This window comes from Curcuma longa, chromosome 1 (genome assembly GCF_044706935.1).
Source record: "Curcuma longa cultivar G26 ecotype Majalengka, Jawa Barat chromosome 1, ITB_CL_G26_1.1, whole genome shotgun sequence".
Classification (NCBI taxonomy): domain Eukaryota; kingdom Viridiplantae; phylum Streptophyta; class Magnoliopsida; order Zingiberales; family Zingiberaceae; genus Curcuma; species Curcuma longa.
This window is the reverse complement of record NC_133861.1, coordinates 26,772,846-26,791,084: the sequence shown is the minus strand read 5'-3', so window position 1 is coordinate 26,791,084 and position 18,239 is coordinate 26,772,846. Positions and strand designations below refer to the sequence as shown.

General features: G+C 35.3%; 1 protein-coding gene across 1 annotated transcript; it reads left to right on the top strand.

Moving 5' to 3' along the window:
* Positions 1 to 4,018: 4,018 nt before the first annotated feature.
* LOC141835182 (histone deacetylase 15-like) lies at positions 4,019 to 17,965 on the top strand. Its single transcript, XM_074722615.1, is given in 18 exon segments — positions 4,019 to 4,330; positions 4,418 to 4,585; positions 4,741 to 4,852; positions 7,638 to 7,699; positions 8,599 to 8,674; positions 8,819 to 8,883; positions 9,214 to 9,269; positions 9,718 to 9,841; positions 10,000 to 10,091; positions 10,093 to 10,123; positions 10,265 to 10,315; positions 11,463 to 11,531; positions 12,152 to 12,260; positions 13,224 to 13,303; positions 13,892 to 13,977; positions 14,040 to 14,085; positions 15,639 to 15,807; positions 17,621 to 17,965. Coding segments are annotated over 18 exon segments (1,788 nt in total). The 5' UTR covers positions 4,019 to 4,069; the 3' UTR covers positions 17,752 to 17,965.
* Positions 17,966 to 18,239: the final 274 nt, after the last annotated feature.

Below are 18,239 nucleotides of genomic sequence, written 5' to 3'. Positions count from 1 at the left end.
TGTAGTGATCAAGGATTGAAATTTCGAACTGTATCGGGTGATACGGACGAAAAAATTTGTTCCGCTGAGGCATCGGCAATGGCGCAGGAATTTCGGCCGGGGAACGCCTCCGGAGGCGTTGCCCGGGCTCGGTGACGCCTCTAGAGGCGTCGCGAGGCCTCGGCGACGCCGCTCGAGCCCGGGGACGCCGTTGGAGGCCCCGCTCGGGGCCGGCGACGCCGTCGGGGCTCGGTGACGCTCTGCGCGTGGGCCGTGCGTACCGATCGTGTGCTGTCCGCGATTTTTTTTAGGATTTTAAAATTTAGGATTTAATTAGGTTTTAATAATCAATTCCTAACTATAATTCAAACTTATAGTTCGGGATAATTTAAATAGACTTTATTAAAACCTATAAAATTATCAAAAAATTTTATTTTTTATTTTTAAATATTTAGATTAAATTTTTTATTTTAATTAATATATTTTTTATATTTTAAAAATACTAAAATTATACCGGCATGGTATGATACGGTACCGAAACTGTATCGTTCTGGTCCGGGACCGAAACTCCGACATGGCTTGATATTTTAAACCTTAGTAGTGATGACTTGACAGAGGTTTGATCAATGGATTTTTCGACATCATTGCCCGAATGGTACCAACCATATTCTGTCACCAATTGAAGTGGGGAAAAATGGTTTAAGTCTCTTTCTCTAACTCTTGCCATAACTCTAAACTCAACCCCACTTAAGTATTTTCTTCCATTAAGTTGATGAAGCATCATTGTTGGTATTCAGTCAACAGATGATGTAGACAAATTGATTGATTTGGCATTCCCCCTATCATTGCCGTGTCACCAACTTAATAAATGGACAGGTAGAGTGCAGATGAATTATAGGTTTGACGTTAAACTCTCTATGTTCTGATAGATTTGAAATTTTCTAAACATGATGATAAATCTGAAATTTTGTACAAAGGGTGCGATAATTTTATTATTAACTGTCTTTTTCTTTTTCCGGATCAAAACTTATACTGACTTTCAGATCTCACAAGACTTGGTGTTTCTTGTTGCCTATGATCTCTTGCTTTTCAGAAATCCCAAATTTGCTGGAAAGATAGCTTCTGCTGCTTGTTCTTGGCAGTGCCACCTTTTTCATGTTTTAGACCTAAGGTGGAGATATGAAAAGGAAATGAAAGTTTGGGCTGAACTTGGTTTTACTACTTTATTGCAATGTTACACCACCCTTTGTTACACTCCATGCCATAGTGATGTGGAAATAGTGCCCAAATTATGCCTAAAAATAATTCTAGATATTAGTATCCCCTTTTTATATCTAAATTGCCAAATATGTCAATGAACCTCTTGGCAAGGTTTAACATTTCTATATGTCGAAGTTTTGGTTTATGACTGGAATAATATGATTTTGGTACCGTATGACATATAGTTTTGATACTTTTTTAAATATAAAATATTAATTAAAAAAATATTTTTATTAATATTTGATTGTTATATATGCTTACTATTGAGTTATGTTTGAGATGTTGAATGTTGACTTCAAGTTTTTGATATTATCTCGTGAAATGTTTGATGTGTATTGAGTAAAAGTCGATTCAGGATTAATTGAAGTCACCAAATAGATATGATAGGATCAAATAGGTTTAAATTGGATTTAGCTTGATTAATTTAGAATTAAACAAACTAAATTTATACATATAATAGTTTAATTCATTAGTAATAGTATATTTTATAAGATTAAAAATTATATTATATTTTTTCTTAACAATTTGTCTCTATCTTAAAAATAAAATTAGCCATTCTTAAAGAGATTAAGAGGTATTTTTTTCTCTGCTTATCCTATTGGATGGATGGAGGAAGGAAAAAATTAATGGATGAAGGAAGGAAAAAAATTAAAGGGAAAGGAATTGAAATTAACCGTGTAAAAAAATAAAAAATAAAAAATGAAAATAAGGGAAAAAGAAGAAAGGAAAAGAAAGAAAACAAAAATGAGTGTCGCAGTTGCCTCCTACCTTGAGGCCTTGGCCACGCCTAGTCTCCTTGACATTGTGGAGGTAGCCACAACCTTGCGATGACCTTGTAAGGTCCCAAAGGCAGCCGTGAGGTCGTAGCGGCCTTGCGGCTTCGAGCTAGGTGTATTGGTTATTTGTGGTGTCGGTTGGCGAATCCAACAATAAATTCCGCTTGTGCCCACTACCATGGCCCAACATTTTAACCCATGCTCTTGGCTATCTATATGGGTGTGTGCACGCGCGCACACACACATGCATGTGTGAGCGTGTGTGTTTGCGTGCGTGTATTAAAAAGGAAAATTGAACAAATATTAATTGCTTGTAGGACTATGAAGCATTTGATAAAAATGAGTATACTTGACAATTTGACTGTAATTGCCCTTTTCATATTGCTTTTAGCAATTGACATAGGGGTAGTGGAGAGGGAAATGGAATGCAATAGAGCTTTGATTGAAGAGAGGTTGGTTTTCATGTGGTATTTTTTGAGCTATTAATCCAACATTTAGTAGTTTTCCATAAACATTTTTAATAATATACCAACATCAAACAATACTAGATAAAACTTCTGTGTTCTGTTGTAGTCATTAAACAAGAACCATTAATCATCATTGCCATCATTATCATTGATGCGACGGGGCTGTGGTTGAGCTGGAGGCTGAGGTAAGTTGAGGATGCAGAGCTCTCTTGATGAGGTGGATGTTGAGGTTGAAAAGTAGTTCGACTTGCATAATGTGGCATAGTATCTGCACAGTGTGTTGTGTTCTGATCTATATAGACGTCAGAGAGCACCCTCCAATGCTTAAGTCGTTAAGGGTGTAATGAAAGCAAGATAGCGAGATTCCTTTTGGCACACATACTTTACTATTTATAGGTATAAGGCTGAGAGATACCTACAGAGATTATGACCACGATCTCTAGGATATGAGGTATTGTTAAACTGTTTTAACCATTAATCCCATTAATTATAGCTGCTTCCATTAATGTCAACCATTCGACCATTACTGGCCATTAATTATAGAAGTGATGATGGTGGAGGGATTGCGTAAAGATTGTGGGCCATGTCTACTTGTGGACCATAATCTTATGGGTAGTATTAGCTGTTTTGGGATGACCTGTAGAGGCCTTGCTGAGTTCAAACGGGAGAGTTCGAGGAGCTCGGACCGGAGAGCATAGGAAGCTCAACAATCTTATGTGGAACCCCTATCATGGTTGATGTTCACTTGCCAGATTTTAGAAGTGCTAATGTGATGACCTGGAGTAGGGCCATGTGGGCATAGCCTGCTGACTTAATCTTGGAATAAGGTTATTACGGGGGGAATCAATCACTATTGTCACAAGGATTAGTAGTTTAGGGAACATGAAATGACGTAGGAGTTTTAATTCTCTTGTTTGTATTTGTACCACCAAACCATGTCATTATCATGCATTGCGTTGCCCACACCATTGCAACTACTATTTCATGGTGAGGGCCTATTAAACCGTCATTCAGTGTTATTACCTTATTTGTTTTTTTTTTTGTATTCATTAGTTGGAATAAATGTTTGGACTTTTTCCAATTGGGTTTTCGTTCATGATTAACCTATATGGACAACATATTGTAATATGAGTCGCATGATGTTAAAATAATTTTCCATGGCATTAATGATAGTATATACTCAGATGATTTCCATATGCTTGGCATTTCATATGAAATAATTGACTGGGAAAATGATGAATATCTAATTATCTATTACCAAATAAATATTTCTAACATTCATATTGCTGTCTGATTTTTACAGTGCATCAAAATTTAGTCTTCTATTTTGTTCAAGCTATCCTTTCCCATTTCAAAAGTGATTTGAAGGATCTAGATACTTTAGTGATATAGTCTTGCATCAAGATCAATGGAGAAACGAGATTGATCTAGTTATCCTCAATTAGTTGGGACTAACATGAATGTTGTTGCTTTTATCTCTTTCCTCCTTTTCCCATTATTTAACATATTTTCTATATTCTTTCCTTCCAGAATGCTTTTCTAACTGCAATTATACTTGCAATTGAGGGAGAGCTTTTTCGCATTTTGATGGCCTCTGAGACACTTTGTACAAGTTTAAAAGGGAAAAAGATTTGTGGTGAAAATAAAGTTAATGAAATTCATTTAAGAGAATGTCAAAGTTGCTCATATGAGTCCCATGGCAAATTCCACTCTCTGAGCGGTAATGGCTCTACAAATTTGAGTGGATGCTTGCATAAAGGGAGTGATCAAAATCTTGGTCCATTAAGTGCTATGCCCAATCAATTAGATCTTCCCTCAGAAATCCCAGTGGATAGACCAATATCTAAGGTGAGAATTGTCACCAATACTTCTGGAAAAACTTGTGTGAATGACGAACATGCGGATTGCAATGCATATTGTTCTGAACACCTGCAGCAGCGTATGAAACATGAAAGGGACAGCCCACTGCAAGAATTGTACTTGCAAGATGAGTACGATGATGAGGATGATAGCGATTGGGAGCCTGTCAGTCCTTTTATCATCAAAAAATGGTTTTGCACTAATTGCACAATGCCAAACTTTGATGATGTTTGCCATTGTGAGGTGTGCTTACTTTTACTTTGTTTCTTGTTCACTGGTGTTCAAAATTTTGGCTTCATTTAATATTCTGAACCCCCATAAAATGATTCTTGTTCTTTTATATTTTTTTCCAAATTAGTTTTGATGTACTTTTTATGTCATATGCTACTTCTTTCAAGGTGTGCGGCGAGGATAGAGAATGTGAGTTCCTTAGGTTTGGTCCTTCTGAATCTTCAATACTGCTGGAAGTTAAGCTGGCCATTAACTCTGATGGAAGTCATATCCACCAAGGTATCTTCTATTCTACTTATTATAGACTCCTATATAATTTACTATCGAATCTAAAATGTTCATGAATCATTCAGTAGTCATGCTTTGCATTGGTTATTGTCATCCTTCTTGATTTGGACACACACATTTGGAACGATCTAATGCTATTGGATGGTCAATTTTTGTTAGTTGCACTTTACTAACGGCTTTATTCCAGGAGCCTGCCAAGGAACTAACATGTTGCTGCTTTTTTTTTTTATATATATATATATGAATCTTTGGAATTGCATGTCTTGCAATGAAGAATACATTTATTAGTTTTTTAGTCCTCTTTCGTGGTGCATGACAGTGCTTTGTAGTGCAAAATAAATCCAGTTTGTTTTAGTTCGGTGTAAATATGCTAAAATAAAGGCACCAAGATCATTTCATTGGTTGCTTCATTAAGTAACAATTGAGGAGATGCTGTGAGACTAAATTTATAACAAAGATCTAATTGATGTTACATGTTATTACAGTCCATGTAGTTTTTAAAATTTTTTTTAACACCTCCAGTTGATTTTAACAGTCTATATTGTTTTCTAGTTAGTGTTCTATAGTCCCTTCTCAGATTCAAAAATGAGAACACGAGTGGATTTGTCTTCTAATGTAACCAAAAAGCTGTTATCTAAAAATTAAAATGATAGCTTTAAATATTTTGATCCTTGGAAATTGTGCAAGTTGACAGGAAAAAGTGTAGATTAAATATCTACTTTTGCTCTTACATGTAACCACATATTATGATTAAAGAAGAAACGAAAAAGGGAATATCATCTCTTAGTAAATAGGCTGAAGAATTATAAGGGAACCATTGCCTCTGGTCCTTTTAATTTGATTCTACATGGTTAGAAATGAATCAATAAGCAGTGTCTTCATAATTGATTAAGACGGGAATTATCATGGCAGCTTTCTTTACAGATCTTTATATATGCTATTATATTATTGCTTTCTGTTAGATGATTTGTTGCCGTTGTTATCATCATCATCAAGTTTAGTTGTGATTGTTCTAACTATTTGGGGTTGACTGTATGAATGGTATCCTTCTACTGAGCTCTATGCAAGACAATAACGAAAATAGGATGAAGATTAATGTCCACACGTTTAGGCAAATTCAATTCTGGTTGTCTAGGTTTAATGCAACTCTCAGCTTTTTCCATCTGAGTTTTAAATTACCATATGCTATTGCAGTTTTCATTTGCATTGTGTATATCTCTAATACTTGGATTTTTTTTTTATAAATGTTCTTGAAACCATCAGCAATGCTACATATATTAACCTGAATGATAAAATGGTCCTTGGGCGTTGAACAACCAGCTGGTATGGGTTGTTTAATAAACAAAGCATTGAGATGATCTTCACCTATGCTTACATGATATGATTTTTGTCCTGTGCTCTAAATATCAAAGTGAAGAAATTCATCAAATTACTGATGCCAAAGCATGGGATATTTCAACTGTCACTCAGCTATCTTGTTAAACTACAACCAAGAAAATGAGTTTGGATAAGTGGGTGAAGAAATTCATCAAATTATTGATGCGAATGCATGGGATATTTGCACTGTCACTTTCAACTATCTTGTGAAACGATGACCATGGGAATGAGTTTGGATAAATGGGTGCTAGCTTGAGAGGTGTAGGATAAATGGGCGCTAGCTTGCTGACAAAAGTAAACCTGTTAAGCTTCCATGGTTGTTTATGGATTGATCAATCTTATAATCTTATGCTACAATATTTTAGTATCTTATTGTCTAGTAGTCTGTCTATGTCTATGAATCATAAAATCCAAACCCCAAATTTATGGGATAAACACAGCTTGATGATGATGATGATTTTAATGACATTTATTTCTATTTTCTTTTGTACAAAACTATTTAATGCTTTCTTCCATGGTTTAAAATCTTGACCCATATCGGAGTTTCGATTTAAGACTAGAATGATATGATTTCGATACCATATCGTGTTGTGCTGATATGAGTTCAGAAATTTTTAAATATAAAAATATATTAATTAAAAAGAAAAAATTTAATCTAAATATTAAAAATAATAAAAAATAAATTTTTTTAAAAATAAAAAAACATGGGATTGCAATGCCTCATATGATAAATAAATAACTAAATAAAAATTTTATTATATTTTTTTAGAATTAAAATAATTATATATATATATATATATATATGTATGTATGTATGTATGTATGTATGTTAAGTTAATTGGTAGTTTTATTAGGGTTTGGTTAAGTCTATTTACATTATATAATTTATATCTAAGAGTTGATTGAATTATTAACATAAGTTTTCTTATTAACTTAATTTTCCTAAGTTTTCTGCCTGCACTCCACACGTCGGTGTTCCAGTGTGCGTCTCTGTCGATGCCAGTGGAGGTTGTGTGAGCGTTGCGGCGGCCTCACCACAATCTTCGCGGTGGCCTTGTAGCGACTAGCAGAGGTTGCGGCGGCCTCTGTGTCCTCGCTGGGACACGACCTGCAGAGGTCATGGTGCGCGCATCCCCATCGCGACCCGTGGATGTCTCCGTTGCTACCGGCAGAGGTCCCCTCTGCGGTGCCGGTGGTCTTGGGCAGAACAGTAGATTTCGCTCGTTTTGCCTAGTACGGAATGAAATTTTAAACTATGCTTTTTCTTCCTATGTGCAAGTACAACTGTTGTTGCATTATAGATATGTTGAGACAACCTAAGGTCCTGTTCCAAGTAACTTACAGTAAGCTTTCTAGCATTTTATAGAATATTCCTTATATGGCTGCAATATTCCTGCAGATTTGTGCTCAAAATCAAGAACGGTTATTGGGTTTGATGAGAGAATGTTGCTCCATACAGAGGTTTGTACTTCTGCTATCTGTACTTGGCATTTTCTTTTTATGCTTCATTTTTTTTACTTTATCTTTGACTTTTTGCTAGGGCATCTATTAACTCACATTAGTGTGGGCAAACACCCTATTTTTTTTTCATGATAGCTATATCAATTCCTGGTCCAATACCCAGATGTACACAATCAATAATTGGGTTGTCAAATGTGGACATATTTCATTGAGTTATGGTCACCTACTCCATGGAATTTGTTGATATTTCTTAGGCGTGGATACTTTTTGTGAGATTGACATATGTCATATCATGTTACTCCTCCACTTTGATGATGTGGAACCCAACCAATTCAGGCTCTCATCTGAAGCGCATAACATTACTTCCCTTTTGAAAAATGTGCTTGTCCTCAAGCATATAAATGAAGTATTATTATTATTTTTTCTTATTGGAAATTAAAGCAACACAATCTTTCTGTGATGTCTGCGCCCAACTACACATGTATCCTAAATAATAGGAATCGGTTTCATAGACCTTTTCCTATCATTCAACTCCATAAAGCTATTTCTAGTAATACCTGTGTCATTTACATCTCTTTTAATTACATTAATGGAAGTTTTTTCCCTTTGTTGCTAACACCTGCTCTAATTAATTAACTTGCCTGGTTTTTTAATTTGTTGATCACCTTTGAAGTTGGCCATATCATTTTAACTAATATTCATATTAGCAGAGCTTTACCTACTTACTTGCAAGCACACATTTTTTGTAGATGTTGTTTCTTTGATATTCAATAGTCTTAGATTTTTCTTTACGTCTTGGGGGCACCTTCAGTTTTTTAAGTTAGTTTATTTATTTATTTATTTATTTTTGTCTATGTTACCTTTCTTTCGTCCGTTTGTTATTTGTGCTGCTATACTAGGTTGAGATGAAGTCACACCCCCACCCTGAAAGACCTGATCGTCTTAAAGCAATTGCATCTAGCTTGGCTGCTGCAGGTGATTTTAATATTCATAGAGGAATTCTTTATAGCTCTTGCTTCTCTTTTCCCTGCTGAATAGATTTTTGTTTAGGTTAATCTTAATCCATTACGCCTTTTTTTTCACTTCTTGGCCTGAACTGTAACTTCTATATAAATTCAGGAATTTTCCCAGGAAAATGCTATGCAATACCAGCTAGAGAAATAACAAAAGAAGAGCTTTTACGGGTAATTAATTAATTTGGTGATGATGAGCTATAACTTTTATGGGCGTTTACCTGCTAGTAATCACGGTTTCATTGGAAATTATTTTTGTGATAATATGGCGTAGTGTCTCTCATTTATCCCAAGTTCTTGTTGAGGCTTAAGACATCCAAAAAACTTATTCTTGGTTAATCAGAGGGCATTGTACTCAGACCATGTTCAAGTTTTACACTGCATTTTCTAGGTTAAGTATGTACTACTTTAATTCAATCCTTAAAAGTGATATTTTCTTCTTTTTTTAATTTGTTCTTAACAATCCTTATTCATATTCATATGTTTGCTGATAACTTGTAGGTTCACACTTTGGATCACATTGAAGCAGTTCAACACACAAGCCATGTGCTTGCAAGGTGCTTGCACTATTTGCATTCACTTGCGGGATAAGATTGCTTTATTTATGTAGCATACTTATAGCTCTAAATCCTTATGGTCAAATTTCTCCTCTTTGTAGCATCACTTTTTTGAAATTTTGTATTTGAACATTTCCATTTGCTATATTTCTTTATCAGTTAAATCAACTGCAATCAGATCTAGTTGATCTTTCATTCTGTCTAGTTGATCTTTCATTCTTTAGTACTGATTTAGTCTCTAATGAAACAATTTAAACCTAGTTATAGCACTTAAACTCAACCTACTGGAATGAACCATTCAGTTAGATAGTTTCTTGAAATCATTTTAGTAATGATCAGGGAAATGATAAATGTGGAATGTTACAGTGATGAACTATTCTTAATATTAACGTAACTTCTGGTTTTTGTTCGAAAAATATGACAATTTCCCCTTGGTTTGAACTGACAGTTACTTTACTGCTGACACTTATGCCAACGAGCATTCAGCATCTGCTGCTAGGCTTGCAGCAGGATTATGTGCAGATCTTGCTTGCACAATATTGTCTGGTAGTGCAAAGAATGGTTTTGCTCTGGTACGTGGTTCAGTCTCTCTGCTTTGTAATTTGCACTATTTGATTATTTTTCTGTAATGACCTGGATACTTTCAAGAAGAATATTGATGGTGTTTAATTTTATGAGCAGGTCTGCTATCCATTTTTGTCATTTATTTGTTCAAACTGTGCTTCTACAGGTTAGACCACCTGGGCATCATGCAGGTGTTGCACAAGCAATGGGCTTTTGCCTCCATAATAATGCTGCAGTTGCATCATTAGCTGCTCAAAGTGGGTGCTAAGAAAATCTTGATTGTTGATTGGGTATCCATTTTTTCTTTTCGATGGAGTCTTTGCTTGTCAATTTCTTAGTTGGATAATTCAGTTTTTTTTCATGACATTTCAGCTGGAAGAGTGTATACTTCTTCCTTCAGTTTAAGAGTTCTCTTCATATTGTGGTTGCAGGATGTGCATCATGGAAATGGCACACAAGAGATATTTGAGGGCAACAAATCGGTGAGCTGTATTATGAGTAATTTTAACTCCACCTTTAGTGCTTGAAAAATACATCCAATTTTAACTTATGTGACATCAACAAGCCATATTAGGCCTTATTATTTTAGGTTGGCTACAGAGTTGGGGTCCCTCCCTCGTATATCCCTATATGGTAAATCTTGTAATTTTACTTTAACTAGTCTTTTTACCCTCCGTGTGTTTTGAATCAACTTCCTCCAGTTTTAACATGTTAATGTAGAATAAGATTTGTAAATGGTTTCATATATCTGTTAGCTTCCTTGAATATAATTTGTAGTCTAACATGGGTGGGAGGGAGAACAGAAAGCTCTCTATATCAAAGGCCAGAGAGAGGCCTTATTTCTTTACTCAAACTCACCTTTCCAAGCAAGTTCATTCACATAAAAAAACTTAAACTATAAACTGGCTTACCTTCATACTATGCTTCTCTGTTTCATCACTGAGTAGGCAGATAATATAATATAGACTATCTTTTTCTATTTATGGCTGTATGAAGAATTTGAATTGAAGTTGGTTGCTGAGTTGTGGAACCATGCTCATGCAAGGAGATAGATGGAACAAAATGAATGTAGTAACTTGTTTACTTATAACATATCATACATGGTCTGATGTATTAAATTCAAGGTTCAAAATGTCAAGCCGTGCCGAAGTTTCAGCCTTTGACTGAATGATACCATTTCAGTATCATGCTGACGTTTTTTATGTATATGGTGTCAGTGGAGGATAAAATAGATGAAGAAGAAAAAGAAGAGAAGATAATTATATATTTAAGTTCGGACTTTATGTCCCATTTGAATGAAACAGTTTTGACATTAAGTTATCTTGATCCATATTGTAGCATGCCAAGAGGTGTCAAGTGGCATGATATGATACTCATTAACATTGATATGATTGACGTAGTGACATAGGAGACATTTCCTGTACCAAGTAGTCTAATGTTTCGGTAATTTATCGAAACGATTTTATTTCAATCATGCTGTTTGGCACGATATGAGATTTCAAACCATGATTAACATTTTTGCTACATTGCATAACCAGTTGTGATGCCATTTTTTGCCTTGTCTATTATTTACTCAATTGGCTATCTGGCATTTTGGTTGACAGCTAGTAACTTCTGTTTGATATTCAGGTTCTGTATATATCATTGCATAGGCATGAAAATGGAAGGTTCTATCCTGGAACCGGAGCTGTTGATGAGGTACTTCATCCATCAAATTCTAATAGAAAAAGTCCTTACATTTTGCAAATTGCAATTATGTGGAGATAAATAATTTTTCTTTTGTTTGATCAAAGAGTTGGCTCAAAATTTGTTAATATAACATCAAATACATGAACATAACTGATCAAGAACCTCACAAATAGGACGCCTGTGATTAAACTCCTGCTACCTCGAACATGGAGACTACATCCCACTCTTACTGCCTCCCTAGCAAGTCAGTCTGCTTCCACATTGCCTTCTTAAGGGAAATAGTTGCAGACCATCTCCCAATCCTGGATCAGCCATTGCTTAACAGTTTCAATGCTTGATTTCGAAATGGTGGGGTCTGGTAGCACCGATGATCTTCTCCAGTGCTTCTTTGCAATCAGTTCTAGCACAAAGAAATCATTTCTCTGTCTCATGCAATTTGCAAGCCTTTGTTGATGTTCTCCAATTCTGCTCCCACCCCTACTCTGTCTATCCCCTCCCTTGTCCCTGATGCTGCTGCCAATTCCTCCCTTCTGCTAGTGTTGTTGTGTTTAGTTTTGCTTCTAAATTGGCATGATAAGTAATTCAATTAGATAGCTTGTGTTTGAATTACTATTTGCTCAAACCTGCAGGTTGGCCATATGGATGGCGAGGGATTTTCTGTAAACATTCCTTGGAATTGTGGAGGTGTGGGAGATAAGGATTACATTTTTGCTTTTCAGCACGTTGTCATTCCAATAGGTCATTTTCTTACTTTCTCGTTATTTGTTGATAGCTTGTATGAGCATATGGATGAGAACTTCAAGGTTTTAGCTTTCTTTTGGATACGTGGTTTCAATTCAAGGTCTTAGTCTTTGTGTAATAACAGGCTCTTGATGTGGAGTTACCATCATTAATTTGTAGCATACAATTATAAGCATGAGCCACCCAGTAATGAATAATAATTTCAATGTATTATTTTTTTGAGCTTGAGGTGAATTTGTTCTATATTAAAACTAAAGGAATTTCCCTGCATCATTGTCCTGGGATTTCAATCTGCAGTTGCTGAGGTTTTTAACTAATGCAGACCAAATGTTTGAATCAGAAAGCTAAAAGAAATAGATAGTGTTGGTAGTAATACTTTGTTTCATTGTTTTGATTGATTCTATTACCTTGCTTGTTGGTGATTGATGAATATAGAGCAATACAGTATCCTAGTGTTCCAGAGAAGACCATTAGTCTTACTTTCAAGTTCGCAATCTGTATGATAAGAAAAGACAACTCCTACTTTGTTATTTTAATTTAACTGAGTTTATCCTCAATGATCATGTGGGATTGATGGCACACATCTTACCCTTGATTTACAATCTTCATTTGTTTGTTGAACTTCTCAAACTTTCTAATTGTTACAACCTTGTGTGAGAGTATCTATTAGTTCTCAATCAAACAATCTTAGTTTAGCATATGGAGTTACATAAAAGTAATATTTCTTCCTTTTACCTACTTAGATTGGGAATCGAGAAGGAAACAATATGCCTGCAACGTTCTACATTTTGGCACAATTAAGTTCACATGCATTTGCATTCTCATTTTTGGACCCCCAAAGCTAAGCTGCAACTTGTTTCATTTGCAGATCATGTGCTTTTTATTTATCTGTATCAATTGTTTACTTGAACACTTTTTTTTTGGCTTCCTCTATGACACATTGTTCATGCTTATTTTCAGCTCTTCAATTTGACCCCGAAATCACAATTGTTTCAGCAGGCTTTGATGCAGCACGTGGTGATCCTCTTGGTTGTTGTGATGTAATGACAAATTGTCTATAATTTTATTTTACATGACGATTTCATGTTATATGTTGATAATAGTGAATCACTCTGGCATTTTGAGAGTATGTTTGTTAATTATTGGGCACCAATTGAAATTTACTTCTTTGCTTTATTTAAATACCTGTTTACATGCAATCTTACACCCAATTGGATTTTTTTGTTTGTTGCTATATTGGAACTTATATTTTAACTTTTGAGGTTTGGAAAGGCAAAACAATTTGAGCTGAAGTTAAGTCATATGAGGCCAATTCATTCTTTTAAAGAGCAAAATGAAGTTAAATTTTTTTTGAATAATATTTGCATTGCAAGTACCTTTTTTCTTTAATCTGTTTGTACGTAAACGAAACATCTTAGTGTCAGCCTTTAATTGTTAATTTGTTATTATTACTAAATGGTGTATTGAAAATCACTACTTTGTGCGGAATTTCATTTGATTGTGCAAATTTTTAATGTTTTCCAAAAGGTCAAGGATTATGGTTCACTGTGTAGTTATTCTGTGTATGCCTTTATTGAAAATGGAATGAACTTGCACTATAAAGGTAACAGCTGACACACTTGTAATAGGTCACACCTGCTGGATATGCTCAGATGACACACATGCTTAGTAGCGTCTCCCAAGGGAAGTTGCTGGTCATCCTTGAGGAGGGTCAGTACCTCCACATATTAAAGTTTTACATGTTTACTGTAAATTTATTTCTTTTCCTGTTTGCAGGTACAATCTTCGTTCTATATCTTCGTCAGCTACTGCAGTGGTCAAGGTATCTTTGTCACTTTTAATAAGCTCTTCTAGCATTCTATTTTGGCAAAATTCTCATGTCATGCACCTCTTTCTTATTTCCATTCCACGAACTCCACTTTCAAGTTCTCAAAAGGCATCCCTAACCATCTGATATCACTGTTTTAACTATATATTTTGAACAATAGAAAGTCATCCAGTAGTTTTTGCTCAAAACTATTTTGTGGTCATTTACTTGTCAAATTTTGAAACAAAGACCTAATATAGACTCCTAGCACTCCTAGGAGTCCATGACAAGTCTTGGTTCCAAGATTTGCTGCTCAAAACTGCCGGATGACCATTTACTTGTCAAATTTTACAACCACCTTATATGGAATCATGACACACTTAGGAGCCCATGCAAAGGGCCACTGCGCTAGGGCATAGCCTTCCCTGATTTACCCCCTTTCAGAGTGTGTGGGGCTGTCCTGGAGGGGCTGCTAAGGTGACGGCTTCACCTTTTTTGCCCCAATGACACACTTAGGAGCCCGCATCAGGTCTTGGTTCAAAAATTTGACAAGTAGAAGGCTATCAAATAGTTTTGAGCCAAAATTATTTGATGACCTAATAGTGTACAAAACATTAAATTGAAAGCAAACACTCTTGGCAAATTTGCTTGATTACAAAATTTGACAAGTAGTGGCCTTACATTGTTCAAAACACGAAATTGAAGCGGATCTGCATTTCTGGTACTCAAAGGAGTCCATATCAGGTCTTAGTTGCAAAATTTGACAAGGGTAAACAGGGGCTTCATATTGGTAGGGATGCCTTTTGGAAATCTAGTGAGTGGATATGTGAATTCACGGGAATAAACAAAAGATAGGTGCTTGAAATTGGAATTTTGCCTTGTATCATTGTTTATAATAAACTGCATCCTTTTTAAAGATTTATCTAATGCATGCTAGTATCATCTGTATTCTCTTGGTTTTGTTCGTATGGTTGGTGCAATTGGATATCATACCAATCTAATGGTGTGGTATACTAAAATCAAAAGGAAAAAAAATAACCAACTGCAGTTCCAAGCCTTTGATGCTATTATTTACTTTTGTTTGTAAACTTATTAAATAAACAAGTGTTGATGCCATTTAGTCCTCCATCCACCCACACAAAAGAGGTTCATCAACAGTCTAATTGAATCTTCTCAAAAAGCTCAGTCCAGTGCAATTGGTTCATTAATAATGAAAAAATTGTTTCTCATTTGTTACTTAGAACTTGAACTGTAAGTTTTATACCAAAAATAATTATTTCCAAGGATCAGAGGTTTCTAAATTGTTATTGTTTTGTAAACTAGCCTTGCAGATCTATTTATTGATGAACAGGATTCTTTATGCAAACATGAAAAAAGTGTGTTTGCCTTCATTTGGAGATACATTGTGTTATCATGGTGAAGTTCTTTATTTATTTTTTCTATTTTTCATTCAAAAAAGAATACATGGTTATTTAATTAAAGATTCAACACCTCTCGCATTAGAGGCTCAATGTTTGATTAATCATGATTGCTGAGCATAACAAAAATGTTTTACACTTATTTCACAGGTGTTACTTGGTGAAAATCCTAGTCCTCAGTTGAATAACAATGTGCCATCAAAAGCAGGCCTACAAACTATTCTGCAAGTAATGCAAGTTCAGATGAAGTATTGGCCAATCTTGAAACCAACCTTTATGATGCTTCAATCACAATGGAATATGGTTGCTGCTGCTATCAGTGAGTAATATGTTGAACTTTTATTCTTGATTAAATTACAGTTTAGTATTTCTATGTTACTCCAGCGGCTCCCGGGACATAGCTGAGTTGGTTACGACGGAGCAGAATTGCAGAAGAGGGCGAGGGTGTCAGCAAAGCCGAGACAATACTCTCTTCCATCGTGGCCAACTGCAGCTATTTACCTCTTCACAGATAGTCGTGGGGCCAACCGCGTGGGGCTGCTGGGGTGGCGGATTTCATCTTTTGCAGAAGAACAGTTTAGTATTTCTATGTCATACTTTGGTTATGGTTTGAATAGATTATACATTTTAAGAGGAATTCATGATGAAGAATTCAGGTCTCTTAAATTATTGTCCAACAAGGATGAAAAATGTCATTATTAGGAGAAAAAGTGAATCGTTGGAATGAACTCTTATGCGGTCTTGTGTGATCATCATATGCCCTTAGTAAACAATTTTAGATATTTTGGATCTATTATTCAACATATTGATATCAATGATGATTGATAGGATAAAAATGTGTGGTTAAAATGAAAAAGTTCTTGAGTCTTGCGTCTCTCACATGCCATGCGATATCAGTCAATCTCTTGCATTGTAAACAACACATACAAAATGGTTATATTGTAGAGAATAATGCTAGGATTTGATTTTGTTAGGGAAAAGAAACTAATTGGTAGGGTTTAGCAATATTTGAAATAATAATATGGTACTGCTCGATCCGAACCACCATTGACAGAAACAACCTGAAAGTGACATGACATGACCCAAATAACTTTTACAATAGAAATTTATTTCAAAATACTAATAACTTTTCATCTCATAAAACTAATTACTCAATCTTACGCCTTCTAAAAGTTTTTTTTAAATGTATAGAAATTAGTTTTAGGTTTCTTCAATTGATATACCATGATCTATATATGACATGATTAGTAGGCATATATGAATTGCCACCCTTACTGATAGGTGATAAAATGATTGAAATTAGTGGAAGATGATAATTAGATAAATTGAATTAATTAAAGATGATGGTATAAGCGGTAGGAGGGAGACCAAACAACACTTCAATTAACATCAGAAGTATTATTGAAAAAAAATGAATATTGCTAGTTATTATAGAATTCAATAGGACACAATCCATGTTAGCTACCCCAAATTATTGGGGTTAACACAATCTAATAATGATGGTGGGTAAAATGACTCGATCACTTTGGTGATAGTTTAGCGATTACGTCGGAATAAATCATTTTAACCTAGCAAACTATCGAAGAATGGATGGTTTAACTTGTCCCCGAGCACGAAGGTTTGGGGGAAACAATCCAAAGTAGTGAGTGAAGAAAGCATGATCAAATGAACAAAGTGAGGGACGGTACCAGCTGAGCGAAATGTGAAATAATAAAAGAGCTTATACAAAGGTGCTAATTCTGAGTCACTTGTCCAACATTCTAGAAAGAAGCAAGATATATGGACAGTTAAGCCCTACTTCTGGCATCTGATATCCTAAAAATGGTAACTGTAAGTTTAGTTGTATGAACCTTTAGACAGTTTGTAACTTTTATTGGCATATCTTATGTTTTTTTAACAAACCGCAATTTCTAATTGCCTGATGAGTTATCCTGAGCTCATTGGTAGTTAATCCGAACTCAATGGTTTAATCTTTCATGTTTTACTAATTTGGACATCTTAAAAATGCTAATCTAGCTTATATTGGTACTGATAACAACTATTCATGTTTGACACCAGAAGATCTATAGCAATTACAAGTCCATACCGAGTGGTGCCTTATTTTGGATGAATCTTTCCTCTGCTGTTGTTAGGAGATCAGATTAAAAGGCGGGCACATCCAATTGGTCCAGTATGGTGGAAATGGGGAAGCAAACATTTCATATACAAACGCATCTATGGCAAGCGATATTTGAGAAGGCATCTACGATTCAGAGTTGGTTGATGCTACAAGCCAATCCAGCTTGCAAATGCTGTGTATCGCTTTGATTCAAAGTCCAGAGAAACAACAGTAGCTGAGATGTTAATCTATCGACTAGCCTGCAGTCTGCAGGTTTATCTGCACAGTTTTGCCATGGATTTCGCTCGTTGCTTGGTAATGTTCCATTTGACGCCAATATACTCGGTGTAATTTGATGCTACTGTGTTTAGTTGCAGTAATTTTAAGAGATTTACATCCAGCTCGAGCTCCCAGGGTGTAACATAGATAGTGGACGTATAGTATTGTTGGTGTAATGATTAGGAGTCGATTTCAAAATGTGATGATTTAGGATCGATTTTATCATGCACTTAATGCTTGTATACATGAATGAATCTTTTTTTATATTCATGGAGCCGACTTTAGAGGGATCGTTAAGGTATTGGATCTATTTTTTTACGTCCATTTTATTGCAGTTGTAGATGCCTTCGATGTTAAGTGGCTTAACAGTAATT